The sequence below is a fragment of the Chinchilla lanigera genome, unplaced genomic scaffold, assembly GCF_000276665.1.
Source record: "Chinchilla lanigera isolate Chin_1 unplaced genomic scaffold, ChiLan1.0 scaffold00009, whole genome shotgun sequence".
Taxonomy (NCBI): domain Eukaryota; kingdom Metazoa; phylum Chordata; class Mammalia; order Rodentia; family Chinchillidae; genus Chinchilla; species Chinchilla lanigera.
The window spans coordinates 3,215,144-3,242,849 of record NW_004955410.1 but is presented as its reverse complement, the minus strand read 5'-3'; the positions used below and the strand labels follow the sequence as shown (position 1 = coordinate 3,242,849).

The window sequence follows — 27,706 nt, the reverse complement described above, 5'->3', positions numbered from 1 at the left end:
ATTTATTCATTACATTTCCAGTTTTATTTTTAAAATATTTTTACTTGCTTTTTCCAAAGACATAATAATGTTGGTGTGAACTGGTATTAAAAACACAAAATTCTTAAACGCTAAGCAGTTGCCATGGGCTTATTTTTAGACTTTGTGTTCTAACTTACTTCATTTTATTGATTCAGAATATAACGATTCAAACTCTAAGCACACCAAAGGCTTGGCATTGCAAATATTGTATAGTCACAGATATGACTACATATAAAAGTGTATTTTTCTACATTAATCTATACCTTCATCATAATCATCATAGATTATCATGAAAATTGACAACCTGATTCTAAAACTTCAATGCAAGATCAAAAGGTCAGGAATTATTCTTACAGGATTTTTAAGAACCAAAATATGTTGGCTCTTCTTACCCTGTGTCACAACTCAATATAAAAGATCACTGTGGGAGAGTGTAGGAGACCCATAGAGACCCACAGCACAGAGCACAGAACTCAGAAAAAATACTCGCACGAAAATCAGTATGTAATATATAATACTGTAGGCTAATTGAAGTAATGCTTTGCTATTCAAACAATGGTGTGCTGGAAATTCATTGGCTATCTTGAGGAGGAAAACAAAGCTAAAATATAAAATTTAGAAGCCAGGCGTGGTGGCGCATACCTGTAATCCCAACACTCAGGAGGCTGAGGCAGGAGGATTGTTGCTAGCTCGAGGCCAGCCTGGGCTACAAACTGAGCTCCAGGCCAGCCTGAACTGCATAGTGAGACCCTGTCTCAAAAAGACAAAAAAATAAAAAATAAAAAAATAAAATAAAATATAAAATATATCATCTAGATCACACACAAACAGCATCTTAATTATATGACTACAGACATTTACGCAACGTATAGTTTTACAATTTTTAGAAGGAAATATATAATATAATTACGATTTCAGATCATGAATATTTTCTTAAATAATATAAAACATTTACAAATTTAACTCTATTAAAATCACACCTTCTTTAAAAAAAACCCAGAAACTAAAGAGTAAGTGCTTGAAAGAGGCATTTCTAGCCTATACTTGACAAAAGATTGTATCTAGAATACATGAAGAATCACTAAAAATGTCAAAAGAATATATTAAAATGACCCAATGAAATAATGAGGATAAAGAACAGGCAAATCACAGACGGGAAGAACCAAAGAGTTAATGACTGCTAAACTCCGATCAGATACAGCACCCTACCTGGAAGGAAAACGAAAGCAGCGGCAGGCTGTCACTGGGCATCAGAACTGAAGGGACAGACAGGGAACACAGAACAAGGATGCAAAGAAACAAGAAGCCAGAGTTTTGGCCATGAGTATACTGAAGAGGATTAACCTTTCAGAGGACAGCTAGGAACAGGAGGGCAGCTAAAGGAGCCACACAGCTCTTCTGAGCCTCACCAAGACCAGTCGGCACCATAACCCAGAAAACGGACACGACCGTAGAAGAAACTTGTGCATATGCACAGGGAAATGACTTCCAAAATTAATTGCGGCATTGTTTGGAATAGTTTAAAAAATAAATAATAACCAGGGGACGTTTATATTGTAGTTGAGAATAGAATAATAAAATTCTTTCCTGCAGCTAAATAACAGAATTCTACCCAGTATTTAAATGAGTGTGTACCTTTGATTTGGATAAATCTCAAAAACTTCATATGACACACACATAAAAAGTGATAGAAAGACACATACAGTAAGATGCTGTTCATATTTTGTAAACAAGAAAGTGAACCATTACTTAGCTATAGATACATATATAACACTGAAGAAAAGCAACCAAAAGGAGGTCTGGCGGTTCACCCAGGAGGAGTGACGAGCTTGTGTGAGGAAAGGCAGCTGCAGGAGGCTTTGACTGATTTACAGACACTCATCTCTTTTTAAAACAAATACGGCCAAATGTTTAAGACAAAAATCCAGGATTGTACATGTCTGTTGGCCATATTATCTTCTGCAGTATTTTTCTGCATACTCAAACATTTGTCATGAAAATTACATGTCTGGGCTTGATTAAATGTTACATTGCGTATTTAAACTGTGAACGCGAAGAGGCATGCTGCCCAGCCAACCTCCACGCTCTAATCACAGGAGGAATCGCAGAGGCGAGGGGCTGAGCTGGGCACATTAGTAGGTGGGATGAGGACAAGGAAAATGCTTTGGGTCACTCTAGTAAGGCGATCTTCCCAGTGGGGCGCCGGGCCAGACTGCAAGCTCAAGACTGCTGTCAGTGGTCAGTGAAGACCTGACCCTGGCTTTCTGCAGTTACCGCATAATGAGAAATTCAACAACTGAGTTGTTCCAGTAAAAATGCACAAAGTTGGGAACAAAACGCATTCAGCACTTTAGTGCAAGTTAATCAGAGCAGATGTGTCAGGGAGCAAAGGATTCCATGCTTTGCTTACTATTTTGAGTTGAGATTTTTAACTTCACAAACTCAAAATTTTCTAGAATTGTAACGATACAGAGTCAATTTCACCAAGTAAAGTAGTTGCTCTAGGGAGAAAGTCTGGAACAGAGGAGATACCCATTTTTTTACCCCATTTGTCAAGAGCTGATGAGTATGAATTTAATACTGATATTGTGAAACAAAAAAAATTTATAATCACTTATCCACAGATAAAAATTTGAAATGAACCTGGAAAGTTGTAATTAAACATTTCAAATTCTAGATTACTTTTAGATATCCAAATTAGCTCAAAGAGAAATACCAATACAAAGGACAAATCAGGAGAAAATACGACACACTATTTAAAATTCCAATATTAGTGAACACTTCAAACTTCAACACTATTAGTTTAAAAACTGTTAAAATTTTATTTTATTTTATTTGTTTATTTATTTATTTATTTATTGGGTCTTTTTGAGACAAGGTCTCCATGTGCAGTTCAGGCTGGCCTTGAGCACACTTTGTAGGTCAGCCGGGTCTCAAACTCGCAACGATCCCCCTGCCTCAGCCTCCCGAGTGTTGGGATTACAGGCATTCGCCATCACGCCCGGCTCCAAACTGTTAAAATTTTAAACCTGACACAAATAGTGGAAAATGGTTCTTTAGAAACTTATTTAGATTTGTAATTAAATCTCTAGCATTGTCTAATCTTATGTAATTAAAAGGAAGAATAATGAGTTATAGATCACCCTGTTCAGTGTTTGTTCAAGAATATTTACTAAATATTATTGTGAAATAAGTTTCAAAATTTTGGAAGATTAAGATCCTTCCTATCTAATTAACTGAATTCTTTAAGAAAACCACTGTTGATATAAGACTAAAAGATTGATTGAGAAATTTTTGATTAATGGAAACTTGAGCTTTTATTTTAGAAGATAGCATACAAGCCAAGATTGGGAGTGTTTTAAATCCAGCTTCTTGAGTATAATCTAATACTTTTGTGATAATAATTATTGCTACTTCTCAGCATTCTGAAATATAACACTTCCCTCCATTGTTAAACGAGATAGACTATTCTCCTAAAGAGTTTTCAAAAAAGACCGAGTGAAAATATTTTTTAAAATAACCAGAACAATAACTGAAAATGTACTGGACTTTTTTTTTTTTTTTTGCCAAGCAAGTATATTCAGAATGACATTGCCTTAAGAGCACCAGAAAACCTACACGACTGGGTCAATATGTTTTAAATGGATAATGCCAGAGAGCAAAAATCTACTGGAAATCTGCCAATACAGCTTTCCCCAGAGTCATCCTGATTAGAGTTTATGCCACTGACTGCCATTAAAATGCTAAAACGTCAGACCCTGATGAGCCTGAAAAGCCTTTTCTAGGAGAAATGCACAGATGCAGGGAAAGCAGTAGACATAGTCAAACTTCCCTGAGCAACAGCTCTGTAGCTTCCGGCAGAAAAAAAGCACAGCCTATGAATTCCGCAGCTGTTTATGCTTTCAGCACTCTGGAAGACGGTACTGATGCACTAAGGGCTCGGTCTACACACATCTATATTTAGAACTACAGAAAGCAAAGCTATACCTAGAAGAGGTCACTACTTCTCAGGGTTATCTGGAATCCACCGTACAGAGAAATTTAATGATTCAAACAAACACGCACATTATCTACATTAACGATGTACCACCCTGCCTAGCTATCTTAGTCAAATAGGAAACATTTTTTCCTTAGATAATAATTGAATTCAAAATATGGATAAATCAATCATTTTCATTGCCTCCAATAAATACATTTAAAAATATCATTGGTCATGATTTTTTTTTTAAATTAAAAGAAAACAGAGCCTTCTGTGATATGCATTTGGTGTTGTTACAGTAATGTTCAGTTTTACATGAGGCATAAAAATAAATGTTTTCAACTAAATACTGCTGTAAAATTATCATATAATCTATTAAGGATGTAAATGTGAAGCCCTACACTTTCAGGACACCGTGTATAAAGCATACAGCTATAGGCACACAAACATGCACACGCACACACAGGTACACACAGAACCAGGAAGGGCACTAGTTTGAGCAAGGGAAGTGCTTGAGGATACCACGTGGTGGTGAGCACTGGACTACAGAGGCACTGGCTATGAAAGGAGTGAGGCTTTATTATCCTAGAGGGTTGGCACTGAACACAGGGGCAGCTCTTACAGGGGAAGGAAAGGAGAGCACTTATTATGTTAATTTTATTCCACAGAAAACAATATTAAGATGGTATATAAGAACTGACAATCAAGACAGTGTCATAAATCTAGTAGAAATATTTCCAAGTGTTTTATTATAGGCCTATGATTGAGGAATAAATAAAGCAAGGCTAGAAATCCTAAATGAATTATGGGTGTGTGTTCCACAAAAACTGGACTCCGGAAACAGGATCTGTGTTCATGGCAAAGCCTGAATTGGCAATGTGGCAAACCTTTGAGAAAATAAATAGAATAATTAATAAAAATTAAAACATTCTATCCCATGCACATTGTTCTTAATGATTTTCAGGTAAATAAATTTTATAAATTGCAAAATTACGAGTTCTGAAGATCAGAAATCTTTAGTGGAAGTCTTAAGGATTGCTCAATTCAAATGTAATTTCAGGTTCACTTCAGTTTTCTCTCTTGAATGAATGTGGATTATGTTTATTTTTAAATTAGACACTTGAACTTTTAAAAATAGTACATGCCATTCATACTGCCATCCTAATCTGTAGTATTTGCTCACTGGCATGGTGTTATATTACCCAGTGAGGCTATGAGATTTTATGTATAAATTATTAAGGTAACTGCCAAATGGTATCAGGGAGTTATTGTTAGACTTCTCTTAAGTTTCCTTCCCTCCCTCCTTCCCTCCCTCCCTCCCTTCCTTTTTATCTTGGGGCTTGAACCCATGGAACACTGAACCATATCTTCACCCATTTTTGTTGTTGTTGTTTTATCATTTTTTCTGTTGTTTCATTTTTATTTTTTAAAATTAACTTTATTGGTCCATTTTAGCTATACATAATGATCACATTCACCACAGGGAATTTGTACGTGTGCATGACATATCTTGATTTCTCTTTCTTTTCTATCCCCCTCTCCTCCCTTCAACCTTTCCTCCCCTCTGTATATACAGAAGTGTTGTTTTCATTGTTTCCCTTCTCTTCTTTTTAGAATATTTTCCCTGCCTTACTCTCCCCATGCCCCATCCCATGTTTCCCTCCACATTTGAACATTTGAAGAAAATGTTTCCCCATGTCTACTATACATTTTGGTCCTTATTTACCCTTTTGTTTCTCACACCAGAGGAACAATATAGCGTTTGTTTTGTATTGTTTTGTTTTGTTTTGTTAGGACAGGATTCTGCTAAATTGCCCAGATTGGTCTTGAACTTGTGATCATCCTGCCTCAGCTTCCCAGAGTGCTTGGATTAAAGGTGTGGACTATATGCCAGGTTTACAGTTTTCATTTTGAAAGAAAAATTGACTATTCAATTTCTTTCAGGAGTATACTATGCTAAAGCAATCCTATCATTCCCATCCTGAAGTCTCAATATATGTATCCTAACTAGATAGCAACATTTAAAAGCAGTATTGACTGAAAGGGTTGCAGTTATAAAAGATTCCTGAAGACCCAATGATTTACTCATAACTGTTATTCTCGATTCACCAGTTATCTCCTGCATTAGCTATCTGGTAGCTCTCCTTGCGATTTCATCAATGCCATTATGATATTTGTAATAATATGCTCTCAGTTATGTATTTATTCACACCCTGGTAAACTGGCATTTTAAAAGGAAGTGAAAACAAGCAAAAGGAGCCTTAATATATAGCATTTCCCTATTTCCACATGGTAAATACTTCCACTGTGGCCGACTGATGCTATCCACATGATGTCACTGACTTTTCAGTTGCCCAGGATGTGCACAGCATATTTCATAAGCTGGGCAAGTTGCTTCTACAACAAAACTGTGATGAACAAATGCCGCCTGTCATCTGTATTTATTTTCAAAGTGTAACGAAATATCCAAAGACTTTTTGGTAGGTCCCAACATTTTGATATTAGAAAATGACAGTGAATCATTTTTAACATAATGAAATGCTTTCAGCAACAACAGGCAGAATTTAAACTATGAAATGACAGAAAAATACTTTTACAAATAAGTATCTCATGTAGAATACAACTGAAAGTTTACATCTCCTTTCTGAAAAGCAATGTTCAATGCCAAGGATCATTGCTTGTAGCTCACCAGCTATCCAGAGAATGAATCTGGAGGATGGGAATGGCTCAAGTATTTGACTGATAATTGAAAACTGTCATTATGTATTTTGAGAATCCAGCTATAATACTACATTGAACAAAAATGATAAAATATATTGTCTTGGACCACTGGCCACATCTATAAAGATCATTATTTTAAAATGCTTATAATGTAACACGGTGAATAGTGTCTAAGAGTAGACAGTACTGAGGACTGGGGTTGACAAACTTTTTCTCTAAATGGTCAAAGAATAACTTTTTTAAACACTGTAGACTAATGGTATCTCTCCTGCATGTAGTTCTGGGATCCTCACAGAAATCCCCCATGCTGCATATGTAAATTCGTGGTCATGGCTGTGTTCTAAAGGACGCTGTTTTCAAAAACAGCTGGCAGAGGCGACCTGACTTTAGCTCCCTGAATCTTGAAGTTTTGTAAGTCTGATTATAGTACATTTTGTATTTATGAAACATTACTCAGGTAAATCTAACAAGCTTTTTAGTAAAATCGCCCCAGTCTGTAAAAACTCTTGACTAAGTACTGATTTTGCAAACAACATATTCCTGAAGTTCACCAATTACCAAAAGGACAATGCAATTTAAAAGAAAATGCACGTTTGTGATACACCTTTTCTTAACGTGGCTATACCAAAATTCCACAACTAGCCATTAGTGTAGAAGGTAACCTATGCAGTAAAGGAAGAGAACATTTAGATATTAAATGAATATATTCACTGTGGTTTATTTTGAAGTTGCTTACTCTTACCTTCCACAAGCTTCCCGGTCTGTTCTGCACTTCCCCCAGGAAGAATCTTGGCGATATAGGCTCCAATCTCTCCACTGTGTCCAGGGATTTCTTTACCACCCACAATCCTAATTCCTAGTCCATTACCTGTATTGAAAAAGTAGCAAGTCATTAAGAATAAGAGAATTGTTGTGAGAGTTGTACGAAACACAAAAAGTAGATCTGGCACCTAGGAGTTAGGTACAATATTAATTTGGAACTGGACATAGGTAACAAAAGCACATTATTCTAATTTCACTTAGAGGTAACATGAAATAAAGCCTTCTGAGAGCATAGCACAATCTACAATTATTAAATTGCATTAACAAACACATTTTTAAATTTATCCATATTCAATCATATACTATTGCATTGCCAATTCTTAACCAAATGTATTATCAAAATTTTATAAAAGGATATTCACAGAGTAAGAAAATATTATCACGATCTAAACACTAGAATGATTGCAGGGCTTATGTGAAACCATGATCATAATGTCAGGATTGCTATTGACTTTTCAACCTTAACTCATCAGTGAATATTGTCTGTAGCACAACACAATAGTTCTTGATTAATATACAACTCAGTAAACTGTTCCTCACTCCACAGATTTTTCTATAATTATTCATATGGAAAGAAGACAGAATGATTATTATGAGAAATCTAATTGACATAGATTTGAACTGTTTATATTTTAAGATCAAATGTTGTTTTAGTGCCAGATATATTTTTGCTATCAAGAGTATTTTAACTTGACAAGTTCTAAAGGAAAGCAGAGCTCTTCATCTTTCTTGAAGGTACCATAAACTACTGCTTTAAGTTGAAATTCCTTGAAATTTATTCCAGCCATTGAAGTAGCATTTTCAAACTCTTTCAAAATCTCCAAATTTTAACAACTATTGCATTTCTAAATCCTGTTCTCCCACTTTACTTTTTAAAATCAATTCTAGAGCCAACATCAGCCCAGCTTAAACATTCAAATGCTGTTGAACCTTTCTGTCACGTGTAAAGTCAGGACTTGCTCTGGTAAAATAAAATCTGGTTAATGTGAAATCCCAAAGGAATTTCGTCCTCCTCCTCCTTGCCTCACCTTTCTGTCTTGTTTTTCCCCATCCTTCCCTCTCCTTCCTTACTCCTTGGGCTCCTCTTTCTGTTTTTAGAACTGATTAAGTATTTCAAAGATTTTGCCTAAAAAAACCACAAAACAATCGAAATAAAACAAACTGACTGTCCGTTTTGAAATGCCAGGCTGCTAGGAGTGCAGTTAGACAGGGGCCACTCTCAGAGGCCTCGGTGCGGAGCCTCCTCACACGTTTCTAGGTCCAACACCACTGTTTTCAGCAGAAATCAATCTGTGATACACATTTACTGTAACTGTGTGCATGCTAATAATCTACTATTAGGTGAGTCAGGCCTGAACTCAGTCTGAGTAAAGACAGCTGAGTTCTTCGATGCTAGACTTTAAGGAATCAGCAGTTCTGATCGCTGGTCACTGCCTTCTGCTTCTGCAGACGAAACGCTTCGTTCCTCACGCGCCGCGCTCTGCCCGGCTCTGGGCTTCGCAGCAGACAAAGCAGGCGCGTGCGAACTGACAGCTGCTGTGGAGGAACAGAGTGCTTTCCTTAAAAAATGCAGAGTATGCGGGGAATAGAAAGTCTGAAGAAAAGAGTTCAGTGATAAAAGTAACAAAATCACTAATAACAAGTATTATTTCTACTAACTTTAGAATTATAATTTAAATCCTTAGTCTTTCTAAATCTCTAAGTATAAGCATTTGATCAGTAGGGTATGGTATTAGCTAAGTAAAATCAAGTTTAAAACATGCTATGCGAAAAGGAAATGTGGGCCTATAGGAAAGATATTTACATTTTGATTTAGTTTTCCGTTTGAATCTACCTTAATTTTACCTATTTATTAATTTGTCACATTAAAGACTTTTATTTTAGTCTATATCAAAGAATCTTTGCATTTTAACCATTAAAGTAATACATGAAAATAGTACATGGTTATAAGTAAAGCATTAAATTTGGACACAAAGTATTGTTTAGTTTTAGTAATAGTATAGGCTACATCCAAGCATCAAGGAAAAGCAAGTTTACATTAGTAAATATGCTACATTTTATAAGCACTGGCCTTTTTTTTTTTTGTCCTGGTACCGGGAATTGAACTCATGACTTTGTGCTTGTCAGGCAGGCACTGTGCCGCTGAGCTAAATCCCCAGCCCCAACAGTGGCCTTTAAGTCAATTTATTATTCATAATACAGTTATCACATAAGGCAAATATATTGCACAATTTAGTACCTTTAGTTGGACAAAAGAAAATAAAGATTATAAATTTTAATGCTTATAAAGTTCCAAGGATAATGGAAGTCCCCAAAGGATAATTTGATTAAATCTACTCTTATGTAGCTCAAATGGTAATTATATTCAGAAGGCTATAAAAAGTTTACTTTTATATTACCTTACTAATATAATTTTTCAAATTAATTTTTTAAAATTATCAATATGTATAGTTAGGAAAATAAAGCAAATTATATTAAAAATCCACAGTAATTTCCTTATGAAATTTAAAAATTTTTCATTAATATTGGACATGAAGAGCTAAAGAATATTTCACTATTTTTCCTTAATTTCATTTTTTTTCTCATTACAAGACAAAGCTTCTGTGGAACACCACAATGCAAGTCAATCACCTCAGCATCAGTTCATACTTTGCTCTTCCCAGGAGCATCACACAGCAAGCCCACACCCCTGCCAAGGGTGTTGAACTTTAAAACTGAACAAATGATACACACAGCCATTCCCGTCAGCTTTCTGTACCCAGTTAGTGCTGTTCAGCGCCTTCTCCCTCTTTCAGATATGCACTAACATACACGAAAAACACTTTTACTCTCTGAAAGATTTGAATGGAACATTTCATCTCCTAGTTTTATGAACTTAAATTTATAGTTGTTGAATGTAATGTTAAGATAGTACATGGGATTCGAAACTGTAGTAAAGAACCTCCATTCTCCCACCATTACTGGATGAGGTGATTTTAGGTTTTATGGCCGCTTGACTGGAATGACCATTGGCCCTGGGTATAAAGAAGACAAAACTACAGCAGAGGACACTGGTATTCTGGCTTTGCTGAATATTTTTCAAGTGATGGAATATCAGAATAGTTTTACCTAAAATACATAAGATTTTTTTCTCTTGATATACTTCAGAAATACTTCTCACTAAACATTGCACAGGACTGCCACAATCATAAAAATATCATTTATGAAGCGATGTAACACTTTCTTTTGTCTTGCTTTTTTATCTTATCTAGGACAATTGCAAAATTAGAATCATAAAAACCAAAGATTTTCCCGATACTTCTACAAAATTCAAGTCTATATAAATTTATTCCATGTAGTGCTATGTAGGGTCTGAAAAATGACTGCTTGTTATAAAATTATATGCTATGAAAATAGAAAGTAGGGTCAGTTTACAGGTATGGCTTGAATATTAAGTTATAAATAATTAATCTGTTGGTGTTAGATATTAATCTCACTGATGGTAGGCTAGGACCAGAAGTGGGGTCACTCACTGTGCGTATTAAACTATTATATTGGCAGATGCTTAAGTAACCTTATAATTCAAATAGAAATAAAGTAGTTTAAGTTTATATTAGTGCAAACATAGAGTACTTTCCAAAATATATGTCAGTTTTACTTATGAAAACATAAAGAGGAAAAAAATACTAATATAATTAGTATAAAAATAGAAATATAGAAATTAGAAAAAAATACTAATATAATTCAAAATTGAGAACTAAGTCCATTTGTACTTCTGAATGTAATATGGGATTGTAGCAGACACACTCTATCATCATCAACAAAAAGCCACTTCCTGCACAACCCATCCTCTTCGAATGCAAGTGGAGCTTGTGACTTGCTTTTAATCAACAGAAGCTGGCAAAAGTGATGGATGCCAATATTTTGATCATGAAAGACATCACCTGAGCAGACTGCAGTGGGTCCCCTGTTGGGCTTCAGGAAGCGAAACGACTCATGTGTCAGAGGTGGAGAGGGGCTCACGTGGCAAGAAAATGGGTGAAGACTCCATGTACTAAGATTGGCCTCCTGCTGACAGCCAGCAAGAATATGGGGAACTAAGTTCTCTCACCACAAAGAACTGGATTCTAGAACAGCAAGGTAAGCATGGAGGAAGACCATTAACGCGGGCAGACAGCCTGGCCATGGCGCAGACTGCAGTCTTACAAGATCATGGGCATGGTCATATAGCTCCAAGGCAGGAATACCTACAGCAGAAGGGTGTCATGGAGCAAAACCGGTCACTCACAGGGGCCAGAAATTAGAACAGGGGGAAGGAGAAGGAAGGGTCAAGGGACCATGAACAGTATGTAAGGTGAGACCCACAAGACCCACAACTGCAATCAGAAGTGTGCTGCACCAATCCACAGGGCACTTCTTAACCTTGTGAAGTTGACCTATCACAAATTAACAGTCACATTCCAAACTTTTCCGACCTGACAACCAGACCCATCACCTAAAACTGTACTTTATCTCAAATAAAGGCAAGAGCAAGTGTGTAGCTCTGTGTAACATGGCACAACTACGGTGTACACATTAGAAATTCACTGCCTCCCTCCCCCTGTCTCAGTAGTACCAGCATTTTTCAAAAATTAAAATCAAAGTCTATTCTGAGACACAAAGCAAACTCTTAGGTGTAAACCATTGTAAAAACACAACAACAAAACAAAAAATTCTTTACATATTCCTAAAGTACAATGGCACAGGTTAAACACTCCCATTCCAAAGAGGAGAAATAAGGGACAAAAGCAAGGCTAAAGTCCCAAAGGGAAATATTAAGTCCTGTGGCTGCATGTCCAGCACCCAGAACACATGGGGGTAAGACGTCAGAGAATGTGGGTGGCTCACCCTATAACCCTTTGGTAGCAGCCAACATGGCCTCTCTCTGTACTCAGGGCCCATGGCTTTCCTCGGCAGACTTTCCATATTTCTAGCATCTTCAGCTCTCTGGAGTCTTCACTGAACTTTTGCTTCATTTCCACAGATTCACATACTACTCTCTCACAGCCTCTTGCCTGCAGTTCCAAGCTTTCCTTTGAAATCTTGGTGGGAGCTTTCCTAATCCCACAACTCTTGCATTCTGCATGCAGGAAAAACAAGCATCATCTGTGTGGATGGTGCCAAAGTATTCCATGAATAAAATTAGTAGTCAGCATCCCTTGGAACTGACTGCAGTGGTCTCAGAGTAGATGACTGAACCAGTGAAATGAATCATGGAGAAACCAATTCCCTAGGTGTCCTCACTTCAGCAAGTGGCCTGAGGACTTTGTTCTCAAATGAAAAGTTCACATTGTATGGACACTTGAGCCCGGGATGGGTGAAGTCTTGCTGATTTCTGAGATGTCCTTAGGAATCTTTCTTCTTGTTCCCAGACAAAGCACTTGGTTTCTTTTTAATCTTGCTAATCTCTTTAGCAACCATACTTCTTTGGCCTCCACTTTACAGGTGGTTCCTTTTGGATCAAATTTTCAGTTTTTAAAATTTGTCTGTTCTGTTTCTTGTCCTAATTCTCACTACAATTCTGGTTAAAAGTGGCCATCAGTACTCATGCTACAGCCTGAATTCTGGGCTGCCTTGAAATTTCTTCTACCAGATCCATTAGTCCGCCACCCTTAATTTCAATCTCCTGTAAGTCTCAGAACATGAGTAAAATGTGGACAACTGTTTGTGCTAGAGTGTTACACACATTGCCGCTAGTCCAACTGTGATGAAGGCCTTGTTCCCAACAGAGATCTCCAGAGCCCAGTCTGTACCAACAAGAACCCTATAAGCATTCTGATCAGCTGAGCTCCAACCAGAATACTGATCAAGCTCAGCTTACAGCATTTCATGGCTTCTCTAGAAACACATCTTTAAATCCTTTCAAACTCCTCTTGCAAACCAGACCCAAAGAATTCTAAACCACAGGTACAATTACAGCTTTGTACCCCAGTCACACAGTTACAGCTGGTACCCCACTGTTCTGGTTCCAATTTTCTGTATAAACTTTGACACAGTACTGAACACCCACAACTTGAGAGGGGAGGCTTAATTTGGTTCACAAGCCATGCTTCGCTGGCTCTAAGGCAGGACCGTCGTGGCAGAATGGCATGGCAGAGTAAAACTGCCTGCTTCACGGCAACCAGTAAATGCAGAGGAACAATGCCAGGCCAGGGGCCATATAGAGTATCCAGCTCAAGCCTCCACAACTCATTTAGAGAAACCCGGAAGTACACTTGACCAATCCCCTGAGTGCTTCTACACCGGCAAGCTGATATATCGTGCCTGATGCTAACGTCTGGTTAAGGCAGGCCTGGATCCTTGACCCCTTCAGAGCTATGGGACACTCAAGGTGGCTGTCTTAAGCCACTGAATTTGTTATACAGCGAGAGAAAACTAAAAGAATTAGTTACAGTTTGAGATTTCTCTGAACATTACTTTTGCAGTAAAACTTGCACAACCAATATTATAAGTCTATAGTAATTGGAACAGTGCCTGAGCATGACAGAGTATACAAGAGAAAAAGGAAGCAGGCCAAAAGAACATGAGCTCTCCTCCTTCACAAAGTTCCCTGTTCCAGTTCTGGAATGTCGAGGTTCTGAGATAAGGTGCGGACAGTACAGGGCATGACCTGAATGAATAATGCACACTGAAAGTTACTTTTCTCCCAGTGAGGGCAATGCATCAGTGATAATTATGTCAGAATAACACATGGACATTGTGTTTTCTTCTTAGAAAATACCTTTAAAATGACAGTATCTTGCTTGATTTTTAAGGGAATAGGGAGATTTTAGAAACTCCTCCTATTTCACACATGAAGAAGTCAGTTTCTGTGAGGGTAGGAGCTCCAGAGAACACAGATCATTTTCTAGGACGCTGCAGCAGACCTCTCCTCTCCCAGGAGTGACTTAGGCAGTCCTGTGCTGTGTGTGTGTGTGTGTGTGTGTGTCTGTGTGTTGCACACAGGGGCTCCTGGTTTGGAGTCACAGGACTCAGTGTGAGGTAAGCACATTCCAGGTCCCTCTTCCCCATTCAGTGGGAGTACAGGGGATGAGGGAGCAGTTGCAGTCAGACCGCAAGCAGAATCCACCAATGTTCTAAAGCAAGGTTCTGGGGCTGGCAGGCCTCAGTCAAGAGGGAGGCAAGGAGCCGCTCTGGCTCAGGCACGATCCAAATGGAGCTGCCACTGAGAAGTTGGGCAACAGTGTAATTTCTCTTTTTCATACTGCTGCATAAATTTTTATTATTGCTGGTGTGGTAGCACATGCCTGTAATCCCAGCACTTGTGAGGCTGAGGCAGGAGGATCATTGAGAGTTGGAGACCAGCCTGGGCTACAAAGTCAGCGCAAGGCCAACCTGAACTGCATAGTGAGACCCTGCCTCAAAAAGACAAAAATAAATAAATAAATAAATTTTTATTATTACATGGTCTATCATTATCATATACTGCCAAGACAGAATGGCATATTTTTGCATTAACTCTTTCAGCATTGTAATACAAATATGAATCACATTTTTATGTTTAAGTCAATAACTGGGTTAATATTAAATAATATATATCTTGGTATGGAACAATGTACATAGAAGACTGGTACCATAGTGACAATAATCACGATTCCTGAGCTGAGCTGAGAAACTGATTCATAGAGAAAAGTTTTAAATATACTGAGTCACCTTGGGGATATAAATAAAATCCAGGTGTCCAGATTATTTTTATCCTACAGGCAGAAACTGTTCTCCTCCAAATGAATTTGCTATTGTGGGGGAGGTATTCGAAATAGTTCAACAGCTTCTCCCTACCCGTAGGTGCATTTGTTCACTGGAGAATTATTTAGTTCAACTATTTTTGGTTATTTTCATTACTCTACCTAAAAGTTACTACAACTATTTGGAATGGACAAGAAATTGGGTACGTGGTGTCAAATAACTGGTTTAAAAATGTTCAAACATTTCATTAAATTATGCTTTATACAAAAAAATGAGCTGTTTATTTTCTTTTTATCTAATTTCTATTACATCAGATTTACTAATCTCTTAATTGTCAAAACAGCTCAAAATGTATGACTTTGAACATATGGGTCTCGTTCCAATTGTACCTTGTGCCAATAGATTTTTTTCTTTTATCAAATACTGATCTTAATTTTGGTATTCTACATTGGGCACATGTTTCATAGCATCGATTATAATCCGCTGACATTGTTTTATGTTTAACACATTATCTGGGTTTCCTCAGTTAATACAGCATCATGTTTATGGGTTGAAGGAAATAGTCAGTAACTAACAATTCTACTCTTTCTCTTGTATCAGAAACAATTCTGTAACTCTTTTGCCTTACCTTTTTAACCACCTCTACTCTCAGTTAGATACTATGCATGCTACTTTCAGGATACACCAGCTGAGACTAAGAAAAGTTTCAATTCATACATTGCCCATCATAAAAAACACTAAAATTAGAACTCATTTTTATTCTATTTTCCTTTCCTCATCACTCTAATTGTCAAGAAAATATTCTAGTGGATTAATATAAATCCTTGCTCCTTCCGCTGAATCCCACTGCTTCTTGGTTATTTCTCCATTGCTAGTTCTCATATATCTGACATCTACCCTTACATTTCACATCATGTTAGCCTTTATCTTGTCTCCTACAGCTTATGTATCTTGAATGCCTTCATTTTCTTCTCATGGAATTATTAATCATTCCTTTAATTTCAATTTACTGAGAGTGCAAGAAAAATCTGCTAAATAACCTATAGCTAGAAGGAAAGCCTACAATGTCACCGTCTGAGTAGAGAAAAAATACCCAAGAAGAATTTGCCGTGACAGATGTCAAGGGAAGTGGCAATGTTTCTGTGGAGGTAGCCCCGACCATGGAATCTCCTTTTGTTACTGAGGAAGAGAATCCAGTCTTTCCGAGAGATTTATCAAGACGGAACTGCAATTTAAGCACAGACTCAATCTGCAGCCTATTGTCATTTCTGTAGTTTATTTCTAATTTATTATTAAAATTTGAAATTAGTAATTGAGTAAAATTTGAAATTAGTAATTGAGTCAGTCACTATCATTATGTGGGAGAAACCTGGGTGCCTGGGGCCCCTTCACAGGTCACACTCAGTTCCAAGAAGGTTCCAGAAGCTAGGGTAGAGTGTGCAGGGCCATGTACGTGTCAGCTGTAATTTCTCTAAATCAGTGGTGGTGAACCTATGGCACACGTGTTGTTTTTCTTTTACGACCAGCGATGTTAATGTAGATGTGTTTTCTAAACTAAAACTTCAGATTTCAGCTTTAGCTGCGGTGCTGGCACTTTGTGATAAATAACTGAGCTTTGAGCTGCAGCTTGGGCACTCGTCTCTAACAGGTTTGCCATCACTGCTGAATGGTTTCCAGGAGAAGTGGAACAGAGACACAGCTGTCTGGGTACTTTCTTTTCTAAGACTCAGCTGATTTGAAAAAAAGTTTCCCATGAAATATTTGTGGAATGATATTGGAGACATGTTAAGTGGTCAGTGGCCATAACATCTCTGAATTATAAACCAAGCATGTGGTAGCTCACCCTACTTTTGCTCGGTTCGTCTTTATCTGAAATACCACATTTGAGAACAGCACTGCAGTCCCAAACAGAGGTAATCCATGGACGCTGTATTTTCCGTGACTTTAAAGGTGATAACACTGCCCATTAAATGCAGACTCTTAATTTGTCTACCTGGTGCACTTTTCAGACATTATGTTCCCTTTTTATACATCCTCATGCTCTGTGTTATAGAAAGTAGTAATCATCTACTGTCTTACATTATAAGTAGTCACTGAAAGAAAATAAATGGGGCTAATTGTGGTCTAAGCATAAGATTAAGGGTCAGTGCACCCTCATTCATGATGGATGAGGTCCCAGTGCCCAACGTCCCTTCTTACCAATGGGCCAGGAACATCTGCTCTTCCATGAGGAGGGGCTTGGAGCTTCCCACAGTTTAAAAAATTATTCAAGCAAGCCAATAATCCTGCAGGATGCAGGGCCACCTGGACCGTCTCATGTGAAAAAATTGCCCCCCACAACCCCCTTGCTCACTCTGTCCCCAAGTACGAACCCAGGTGTCCAGTGCCCCAACACTGAGCACCTGTAACTCATCACCTGCTACTGCTCTTGCATCTCCAGGAGGAGGTACCCTGTGCCCTGCCTGCCATGGCCCTCTAGGGCCAAAAAGGAGGTGATGTAACTATTAAACATAGGACAAAATATTATAATAAGTGACTAAAAATAATATTTAACAGAAGATCCAATTTAGATTGAAAGACAAGTTAAAATAGTTTTAGTAAAAACTATCATTTTAAATTTCTACAGTAAACAGTGACTGAAAAATAATTTCTTAGTTTGGGAGTGAAAATGGACAAGAAATATCATCTGGTAAGAAATCTGACAAGATATCTAAAAATATCCAAAATATCTTTTTCCTTTTACCTAGTAATTTTATTTTTTGGAATGTTGTATAAGGAAATAAAATAATAAATAACATAGCCAGTTTTTCTACTGTGGCATTGTTTATAAGAGCAAAAAGTGGGACACAACACAAATGTCAGTTAGTTGAGGGATGGTTCAAACAAGTAACCACACGTGTATACAGTACAATGAAAACCTGCCATTAAATTTGCTTGTGTAGAATTTGAGATGTACCAATAGTATGCTTTTACTAGGCAACTTGTACTATATTTAAATGCACATGTGAACTACATTACAGTGTATTTTCAACTTTAAGCAAGTGTGCCCCTGTATATAAAAGAAACAAGAAAGAAAGGAAGAAAACATAAATTGAAAAATTACGATGTGTTTGTTTTTTGGCATTATATTTTTGCCACTACCATATTTCATGGGAATATTATTATATTATATTAATTTATACATATATTCATGCATATATGCAAAGCAGAAATTGTTTATGTGCAAACATGTACCCATAGCTTATGACATTTATTGTATTTAATAAAAACACTTAATGTATTGTTATCGCTGCGGTCTAGATTCCCTCCAAGGCCTCATGTGGTCATAGGGAGACTTTTCGGAGGTGGCTGTATCTACAGTGAGTGTGTGATGCTGGGATTAAGCGTTGGTGTATTATTAAATTAGTCCACTGATTGCTTCAGCATAGTTCTGGGTAGGATTATGGGTGCCCCACCCAAGGTATGAGCAGTATCTACTCTAAGGATGGGTAGCCTTGATAAAATACAATGGACCCTCCAGTTATGGCCACCCTCACATATGAACAACTTGTAATGATGGGATTTTAGGTTTAACTTACAACCAAAGTCTTAAGTTGTGACCTGAATGTTGTTCACTTGTAAACAAAGACTTGTGATGCCAGAAAAGTGTACATAAGTGTGTGTAAGCATCAGTCTGAGCCAGATGTGTGTGCTTGTGGATGTAATTTTTGCCAGTGCCTCATATAATCACTACAATTACTGCTATTAATATGGTCCCTGTAAAAAGCTGGAAAAGAAGCTAAGGAAGGGAGGGAAGGTAAAGAAAGTAATAACAATAGAAAAGAAGAGTGTTAAAGAAAAGGTAGAAACAGACAACCTCAGACCAGTTCTGAAAAGCCTGAGACCTAATAAGGCAGAATCAGGTCTTAGTGGGCTACAGACTGTCCCAGGGAGATAAAGGATAGAAGAGAGCCAGAGTCCTGATGCTGTTATGAAAAGGGATTCTTCTCCCAAACAGTTACCAGCTTCCTGCAAGCCAAAGATGTCAATGTACATGGTGAGTATAATATGAAATTTTTGTTTCCGGTAAACTAAGCACATTTGTAACTTTTTGGTGAATATACTAGGAAAATTATTGGTTTTTCTGGTAAATTCTGCACATTATACAACCATTTTTTATTTGAAAAGGTTAGTTAAGTGGCACTTTGGGAAGTTTGGAATACTTTATGGGTATTTCCATTATTTCATATGGGAAAATACTCTTGATTTACAAACAGCTTGAGTTACAACCAGCCCTCAGGAACAAATTGAATTCATAAGTCAAGAGTCCACTGTACAAGGGACAGAAAGCAGGCTAGTGTTGTTATCCATCCTATGTTGCTTGCTTGCTGTTTGTTGCCTTCTGCCTGCCCTGATTCACCACAGACTGTTTCTCCAGTGTGATGACCCCTGCCACGTCACCCTGTTTGGGGTCAGCCAACTGTGAACTGAAACTTCTACAAAATGTGAGATAATTTGGGTGTCAAGTATTTTTGTCTTAGCAACGATTAAAGTAACTAAGACAGAATCTGATACTAGAGAAGTGGGGTAATTGCTGTGTCTCATCCTGATCATGTTGCTCAGGAGCCTTTGGAACTGTCTTGTGGGAAGAGACTGGAAAGGTTTCAAGATGCGGGCTGAAGAAGCTGCCCTTAAATGCTTTAAAATGTACTTGATGGGAGATTCTGGTCAGAGCTCAGAAGATCAGAGGACAGAAATGTCACAGGTAAAGAGCAGACAGGAGTTTTCTGGTGGGAGAATGGACTGCATTGGCTGTCAGACTCCAGATGATGTGTGCTATGCCTTGGCAGAAAGTTTCTCTGCATTTTGCTCATGTCCAGAGACTTTGCTTGAGACTGAGCTTAAGGTCAGTGGACTAATTAATCTTAAGAAATTTCAAAGTAGTTTAGTGTTGAGGCTCTGACATGGCTACAGTTTGGGGCTTTTAGCAAGATTTATGTTTAGAATGAAGAGCAGAGTGCCCTGCAGAATGATTTAAAACAATTTGTGTTTGTGCAGAAAGGAAGCTCCAGTAAAATTATGGCCTGCAAAGATGGAACAGAGGAGAAATTGGTTGCTAAAAAGATTAGCAAGAAATAGTCAAGTACTTCAGAAGAGGACAACAAAACAGATGGCCTGAGGATATCACAAGAACCAGCAGGACCCCAACCTTTGCATCTTCAAAATTGCAAAAGTGAGTTTGCTTCAAGAAGAGCCCCAGAGCACCTTGTTCCAGAATAGCGACAATGGTCTAGGGAAATTGTTCCTCAGGATCTGATTCATACACACTTGACCTTCACAGCCAAGAGAGAAGGAAACCTGGCTGCTTCTCCAGCTGGTAGACCTTGGCATCATCCACATAGCACCGGTTTTACGCACATGCAGAATGCAACAGTTGTGGGGTCAGAAAGGCTACCACCCAGATTTCAGAAGATGGTCTGGGAGGCCAGGCAGTGTCCCCTGACAGGGCAGTGTGTGAAGCTGTGAGTGTGAAGTTGAAGGTGCAGTGGAGAACCCAGAGGCTTGGAGAATCCAGGGACATGAATCATATGAGGAAAGCTGCAAGGAGTGAGCAGAGCTTCCCCAAGAGAGAAGCCATGGGATCTATCACTACTGGCAGTGCCCTAGGGGCAGAGCCACCAAAACCTTTTGGAGTTCACATCTTGCCACAGATTGTCTTGGATGCAGAACATGGAACTACAGAAATCAATGTATGCCTTGCTGGATTTTGGCCTTGCTTTGTACCCATTCCTTTCTATTACCCTCTTTGTACTTTTTGGAATGGAAAAGTCTATCTTGTGCAACTGTATATTGGAAGTGCTTAACTTTCCTTTCATTTGCACAGGGCTCACAGCTAAGAGTTTGCTTTAAATCTCAGAGGAGACTTTGGACTTGGACTTTTAAGCAATGCCGAGTCTCTTAAAACTTTGGCAGCTCTTGGAAATGGACTAAGTGCCTTTTGATAAATGATGTACATAAGTCTTAAGGAGCAGAATGTTATGGTTTGTGTCTAGATGTCCCCCAAGATCCTCATGTAGTCGTAAGTAGGGCTTTCTGGAAATGGTTGGAACTGAAGTGTGCGGGTCAAGGGTATATGATTACTAAATTACTCCACTGACTGGTTTGGCATAGTACTGTGTAGGATTAAGGGTGCCCCACCTTGTGTGTGAGAGCTATTTGCCCTTAGAGTGGGTAGGCTGGGACTGGGGATACAGCTCAGTGCCACAAGTGTCTGCCTGGCAAGCGCAAGGTCCTGAGTTCAATTCCCAGTACCAAAAAATAAAAGAAAGAGTGTAGGCCAGATAAGACATAAAAGATAGAAAGAGTCACCTGTTGCTTGTTGCTCGCTGTTGCTGCTTCTCTTTTGCTCTCTTCTGCTTGCCATGAACTGTTTCTCCTCTGTGATGCCCCTCTGCCACACCACCTTGCTTTGGAGCCAGCTGACTGTGGACTGAGCCCTCTACTGTGAGCTGAAATATACCTTTATTCTTTTAACTTTGGTTGTTGGATATTTTGTCTCAGCAATGAGAATATTAACTAAGATATGTATTTAATAAATAGTTCCATGTATCCATTATGTAATGTGCCTTGCTCCCACTTCTTCAAGTGCTTTGCCGTTCTTGGAAGGATAGTCCTATCCCAGTCTTTTTCTCCACCTCCCTCACATAATACTGTACACATCCACATTCACTACTCCATACCTACTGTTCATAGTGGGAAGTAATTTTTTATTTATTATAATTTTCTGTAACACTATATTATTTTAAGTAAATTTTATACATACCAATAGTGGGTAAATTGTGTCATTAGCATTTTTATATTTTTATTGAGGTAGAACATGAGAATTTTGTTGTTAGCTTTTTAAACTAATCTAGTGATAATAATATTATATATTTGGAAAATATTAATAGGATATATAGAAACTGTGCTTACCATTATCCATTTAAGTCTGAGAACAGATCTCTGTCTAAATCATTTGTTTGAATTTTGTGGGTTTTCATTTGTAATTCAGAAACAAGAGGCAAATAAAATTCGTATTGGTGGAGATGAGTATACTTTCAAAGTATTTCAGAAGAAAATGAAAAACATGGAAGTGTAAAACAAGCAATGCAATTATTTTTAATTCTAATGACTAAAAATATTTAAGATTTTCACAATTTTCAGTAGACTTTTCCACATATAATTTTTGGCTGCATATTAGAACAATATAATGACTGATTAATTAATAGAAACAAGGCCACTATTATAAATGTAATTGTTTTTATTAAAGGATTTATGCATACATTCGGAAGAGTATAAGGTCGGTTTGCTCACTGCATATGTCTATATGCATTTGTGTATATTTCCCCTTCTGCCCCCAAAATGAATCTATAATTTACTGATGCCTTCACATATTTCCAGGTCTTGAAACCTGATCAATAAGAGAATGGAAAGTCTAACTAGCTAAAGTTTGCTTTTGAAGCTGATCTTAAACTTTGTGCTCAGTTTCTAAAATTTGAGACAGAGAATTTCTCCCAGTATAAAAGTGAGCAGAGGAAGGAATTCTGCAGAAGAACTAAGGCGGATTCCCTGTGCTGTACTCCCAACCCATCATTTACTTTCTTGAGGAGTTTAGTAATGTCATAATCTTCCTCAGAAACATAATGGGCTCTTACAAAAGGCTGACAGAACACTGGACCTATTTGCTTCAGATTCCTCAGATTTCTTGGGAGACTGTTGATTTCTGGTGTGTCTCGTCTACTCTCTAGAGCTGTTGTTATGATATCTGGTGTGTAATTCTGTGTGGAGCAGAGGGAAGTATATTAGGTCTACAGCTTTCTTTTTTTAAGCACATGAAATCAAGAGTATAATGCAATATTTAGAAACCATTACTTAGAAGAGTCTTATATCAAAAGAAGTTTCAATAGATTCAATCTTTGAGTTTTATTTCATGTGTAATAACAAATATTTAAGTATAAAAATGTTGTGCAGCCCAAACAATTTTGCATTTGACTGCAGCTTTCCAGGGGAATGTGGTATTTTATTATTGCCTCAGGGAATATAAAACACTTGCTAGAAATTTGATAGAAATATTATAAATTTAAAAAAATTCTCTCAAAAAATGAACTGCATAATTGTACAGAACTTTGTGAACAGGGGCCGTTTCCGCACTCCGGAAGTTGATGGAAAGCACACAGTGCGCTGGGCACCATTTGTTCATGAGAAGCTGTTTACCTTTGAGGAAGAAGCAGTGTTCTGAGCTGTGCTTCTCAGGCTGCCTGCATCCCAGCTCAAATGTGTGGTAGTTGTACTGGGCAGAGTAAGCCATGGAAACCAGAAGCTTCACTACCATAAGGGCAGAGCAAGGGGCATCCCTATAGATTATCTGTGTATTAACTCTGGCCAATGGGGAGCTGACATGGCCATAAGTGGATTTCAGGAGCCCTACACATCCCTGAGCAAATGAAGTCAAGCATGCTCAGCACAGACCATGCAGAGCCTAAACTATCCATGGTACTCAACCCCAAGGTAGTCATATGGATGCACAGCATCGGTGAGACAACGGCAGATTGAAACATTGATTGAATGGACTTTGAGTACTTTCCTCAGTCTTTATAAAATCCATCAACAGTGCTCTGTAGTTTTATTGGTAGGACGAAGATGTTACAACAGAACTTCTGGCCAATCAATGGCTTCTCACCTCATTATTCAGACTCAGCTCCTAGGAACATGATCTACAAATAAATTATTATAATAGCAGTAGCAGTAAGATGATGAAGATGACAAAATGCTAAGCAGAGGTTTCAGTTTCCACATACCAGGGCACAGAGTTCTCTTCAGGGAGAAGATATAAATCCAGTGATACTACACATGTTTTGGAAATACCGAGGTTTAACATACAAAAAGAAATATATGTCACATACAAACAGGGAAATATGATCCACATGATGGAAAAACACTGAAGAACCAAAGAGGTTGTGTTTAAAGAATTAAAGTGTAGAATTATAGCTCAAAAAGTAAATAAAAATCCTTAGAAAGTATAAAAAAGCAAAGTCATTAAGTGCTCATAAAAAATGAAGTGCTAGCTGTTCTCAACAACATACCTGAGACCGAAGAAGAATCATCAAATTTGAAGGCAGACCAAAGAGCACGGTCTAAACAGAAGAGAGGAGCAAAACCAAAAGGAAAATGAACAAAGCCTCCTAATCCAGGGAGATATCAGGAAATATTAATCTCAAACTTTCAAGAAAAAGTTGTAGGGTACAGATAGGAGACTACCAAACATAACTATGGTGAAAAAACAGAGACGCACACCAAGACAGGTCCTAATCACAGCACTGAAAGCTAAAGAAGAGGAAACCCTGAAAGCAGCAAGGGAAGCATTTCTGATCACATTCACATCTGGCCATGTTTTCATCAAGACAAACAGAAAACACAGTGTTACTCAGAATACTGAGAAGAGGCAACCAGTGACCAAGAACTTTATGTCAAAAAACCAACTTTCAAAGATGAAGGCGAATGAGTGATAATTTCAGATAGACAGATGAGACAACTTGCAGCTAGCAAGGTGAAAGAAAATGTCATCCGATGGTAACTCAAACTGACGAGGAAAAGTGAAGAGTTCTGGAACTTTCTCTGAGACAGAGCACACCCCCGGTGACAAAACAAATGTTAGTGACTGAAATGAACGAAATCACGCCAAATATGTTCTGCAACCAGAACAAAATTAGAGATCAAGAAAAGAAAGAGTCTTGAGAAATCTAACGTTCCCAATCTAAAGCACAGCAGCATCTTATTAATAGCACAAAGGATAAAGAGCACAGTATTTCTTCAATATACAAAGTAATGAGAAATAAGAATAAAATTCCTGAATGTAATACAAAGCATTTATTCCAAACGGATATATCTATATATATGAAGCATCATAATTGTGTAAGACTGAATGTTTTCCCCAAAGAGTGAGGCCAAATCAAAGACATCTGTCTTGCTAGTTTATTTAATATCATACACATATTTTAGCCAGTCCAATCAGAAAAAAACAAACATATCCACTTTAGAATGGGAAAAGTAAACTATTTTAAGATGGCAAATTTTGTACGTAAAAAGCATAAAGATTACAGAAAAACTCTAATAATTTATAACATCAGTGAGATTATAAGTGAAAAGGCCAACTTTTAAAAATCTATTTCCATATGATGGTAACATATATTCCAAAAGTGAAAGTAAGAAAACTCCATTCATAATAGATATAATACAATTAAAGACTTTGGACCACATTTAATAAAGGAGATGCAATTTTGTACATGAGAAACAACAAAAATTCTGAGAAGAAAAATGAAGAGATAGTGATCTAAGTGAAGAGATGCTGCATGTCTAAGGAGTGGAAGACAATGCCATGTGGAGAGCAATCCATCCTAAATTGATCTATAATTTCACTACAGTCCCTGTCACAGTCCTAGTGTGCTGATCCGGAATTTCGATAGAAATGAAAATGCCCTACAGAGGTCAAAACATTTTTTGAAAATAAAAAATTTGAGGATTTACACTACCAGACTTCAAAACTTAATATACAGTGACAGTAAAGAAGGGAGCATACTATTGATGTAATGGCTGACAGGCATATGGACCAAGGGAAAAAACTGACAATAGAGAAATAAACAATTATATCAATGATAGACTGATTTTTTACAAAGATACCAAGGTAATTCAGTGGAGGAATTTTTTGCAACAAAAAATGCTTGCACAACTGGATATTTTCTTGCACTTCAAAAAATAAACTTGGATCCATACCTTACACTGTATACAAAAATCACAAAATAGGTTATAGAGTAAAATGTAAAATGTTCCAGGTAGAAAGTATAAGATAACATCTTTGCAACCTTTGAAAAAGCAGAGTTCTTTGTAGGCTGTTAAGATCACACAATTGTAAATGGTAAATCAATAGATTGGATTCCATCAAAGTGTAAAAACTTTTCTTTATAAGCTCGTTCTATTTTCCTGATACACTATGAGAATTCACCACTATAAATTACCTTTTTAGGACTGCTTTCATTGTATAACATAACTTCTGGTATGTTGTATCAGCATTATCATTTCGTCGTAGGTGCAGTTTAATTTCCTCTATTATTTAATTTCCAGGTGTTTATATAGTTTTTGTGGGATTTTTTTTTGGCATTCATTGCTAATTTCATTGCACTGTAGTCAGATAATATGCATGGGATACTTTCAATTCCTCTGCATTTAGTTCTCTATGGGCTAGCATGTGGTCTATTTTGGTGAACGTTCCATGTGCAGCTGAGAAGAATGTGTATTCTGATGTTGTGGGGTAGAACACTCTGTAGATATTTAAGTCCATTTGTTCAAAAGTTTGGTTCAGTTCTAAATTTTATTGTTTATTTTTTTTTTTGGTCTGGTCAATGTATTTGTGACAGTGGGGTAATAAGGTCCCCCAGTAAAATTGTGTTAATGCTAATTTGATTTTTCATGTCCATTATTTGACATTTCACCAGGGAATATATGTACATTGCTCATAAACATGACAAAATGCTCAAAATCATGTCATTAGGGAAATACAAATTACAACAAGGTATAACATACACCCACTCCAAAGACAGATACTGCCAAATATTAGCAATAAAATCAAGAAGGTAGACATTGGTGGAAATGTAGAATAGTATGCTCACATTGAAAATGATTTGACAGTTGATTAGTTAAAACAAAACTACCTAACACAGAAATTTCATATTTGGGAAAATACTCAAGAAAAATGACATATATCCATTCTAAAACTTACATGGAATTTAAAAAGATCTGGGAAAAATCTGATACCTACACCAAATTTTGAATAACAATGGAATATATTTAGAAAAAGAAACAGCAAACCACTGATACCTGGTATTAAATAGACTGTTCTAAAAATGTTTGTAAAGTAAAAGTAAACAGACACTAAACTACTTGATAAATAATTCCACTTATACGAAATGCTTAAAATATAAACTTATAGAATGAAAAAGTGAATCAGTACTTACTTGTGGCTGGGTAATTGACACTGGAAAAAGAGCTATTAGCAGGCTGTAGGGAGTGTTTTGTAAAAATCACTAACATTTCTAAAATGAAATTGTGGTGAGTATCACACACCTCTGTACATTTATTAACATATGTACTTGCACATTAACAATAGGTATTTATGATACGTACATTCTACCTCAATAAAGGAGTTATAGAAATAAAAAGTACTTGTATTTGTTATTGTTACTAACCTCCATTAAAATCTGTCATAATTGTCTACTGTGTCTGAAAATCAAAAAATGGTGACAGATGAAGAATAGGAAAGCAGCCAGTGTTTCCCCAGAAAATACTTCTAGCTTCTGAAATGCAGTATGTGCAATGTTCTTCACTATTATAAATGCTAATTAGTTTTTCTAGCCTTAGAGATGGAGCCAGACCGTGATAGAACTGTAC

General features: G+C 37.3%; 1 protein-coding gene across 1 annotated transcript in view; it reads right to left on the bottom strand.

Annotated features, from left to right (window-relative positions):
- The window catches only part of Pclo (piccolo presynaptic cytomatrix protein), a gene marked incomplete at its 5' end in the record, with an annotated part of 335,712 nt that overhangs the window by 91,207 nt on the left and 216,799 nt on the right, over window positions 1-27,706 (bottom strand). The window contains 1 exon segment of the mRNA XM_013510507.1: window positions 7,464-7,589. Coding sequence (XP_013365961.1) covers window positions 7,464-7,589 — 126 coding nt within the window.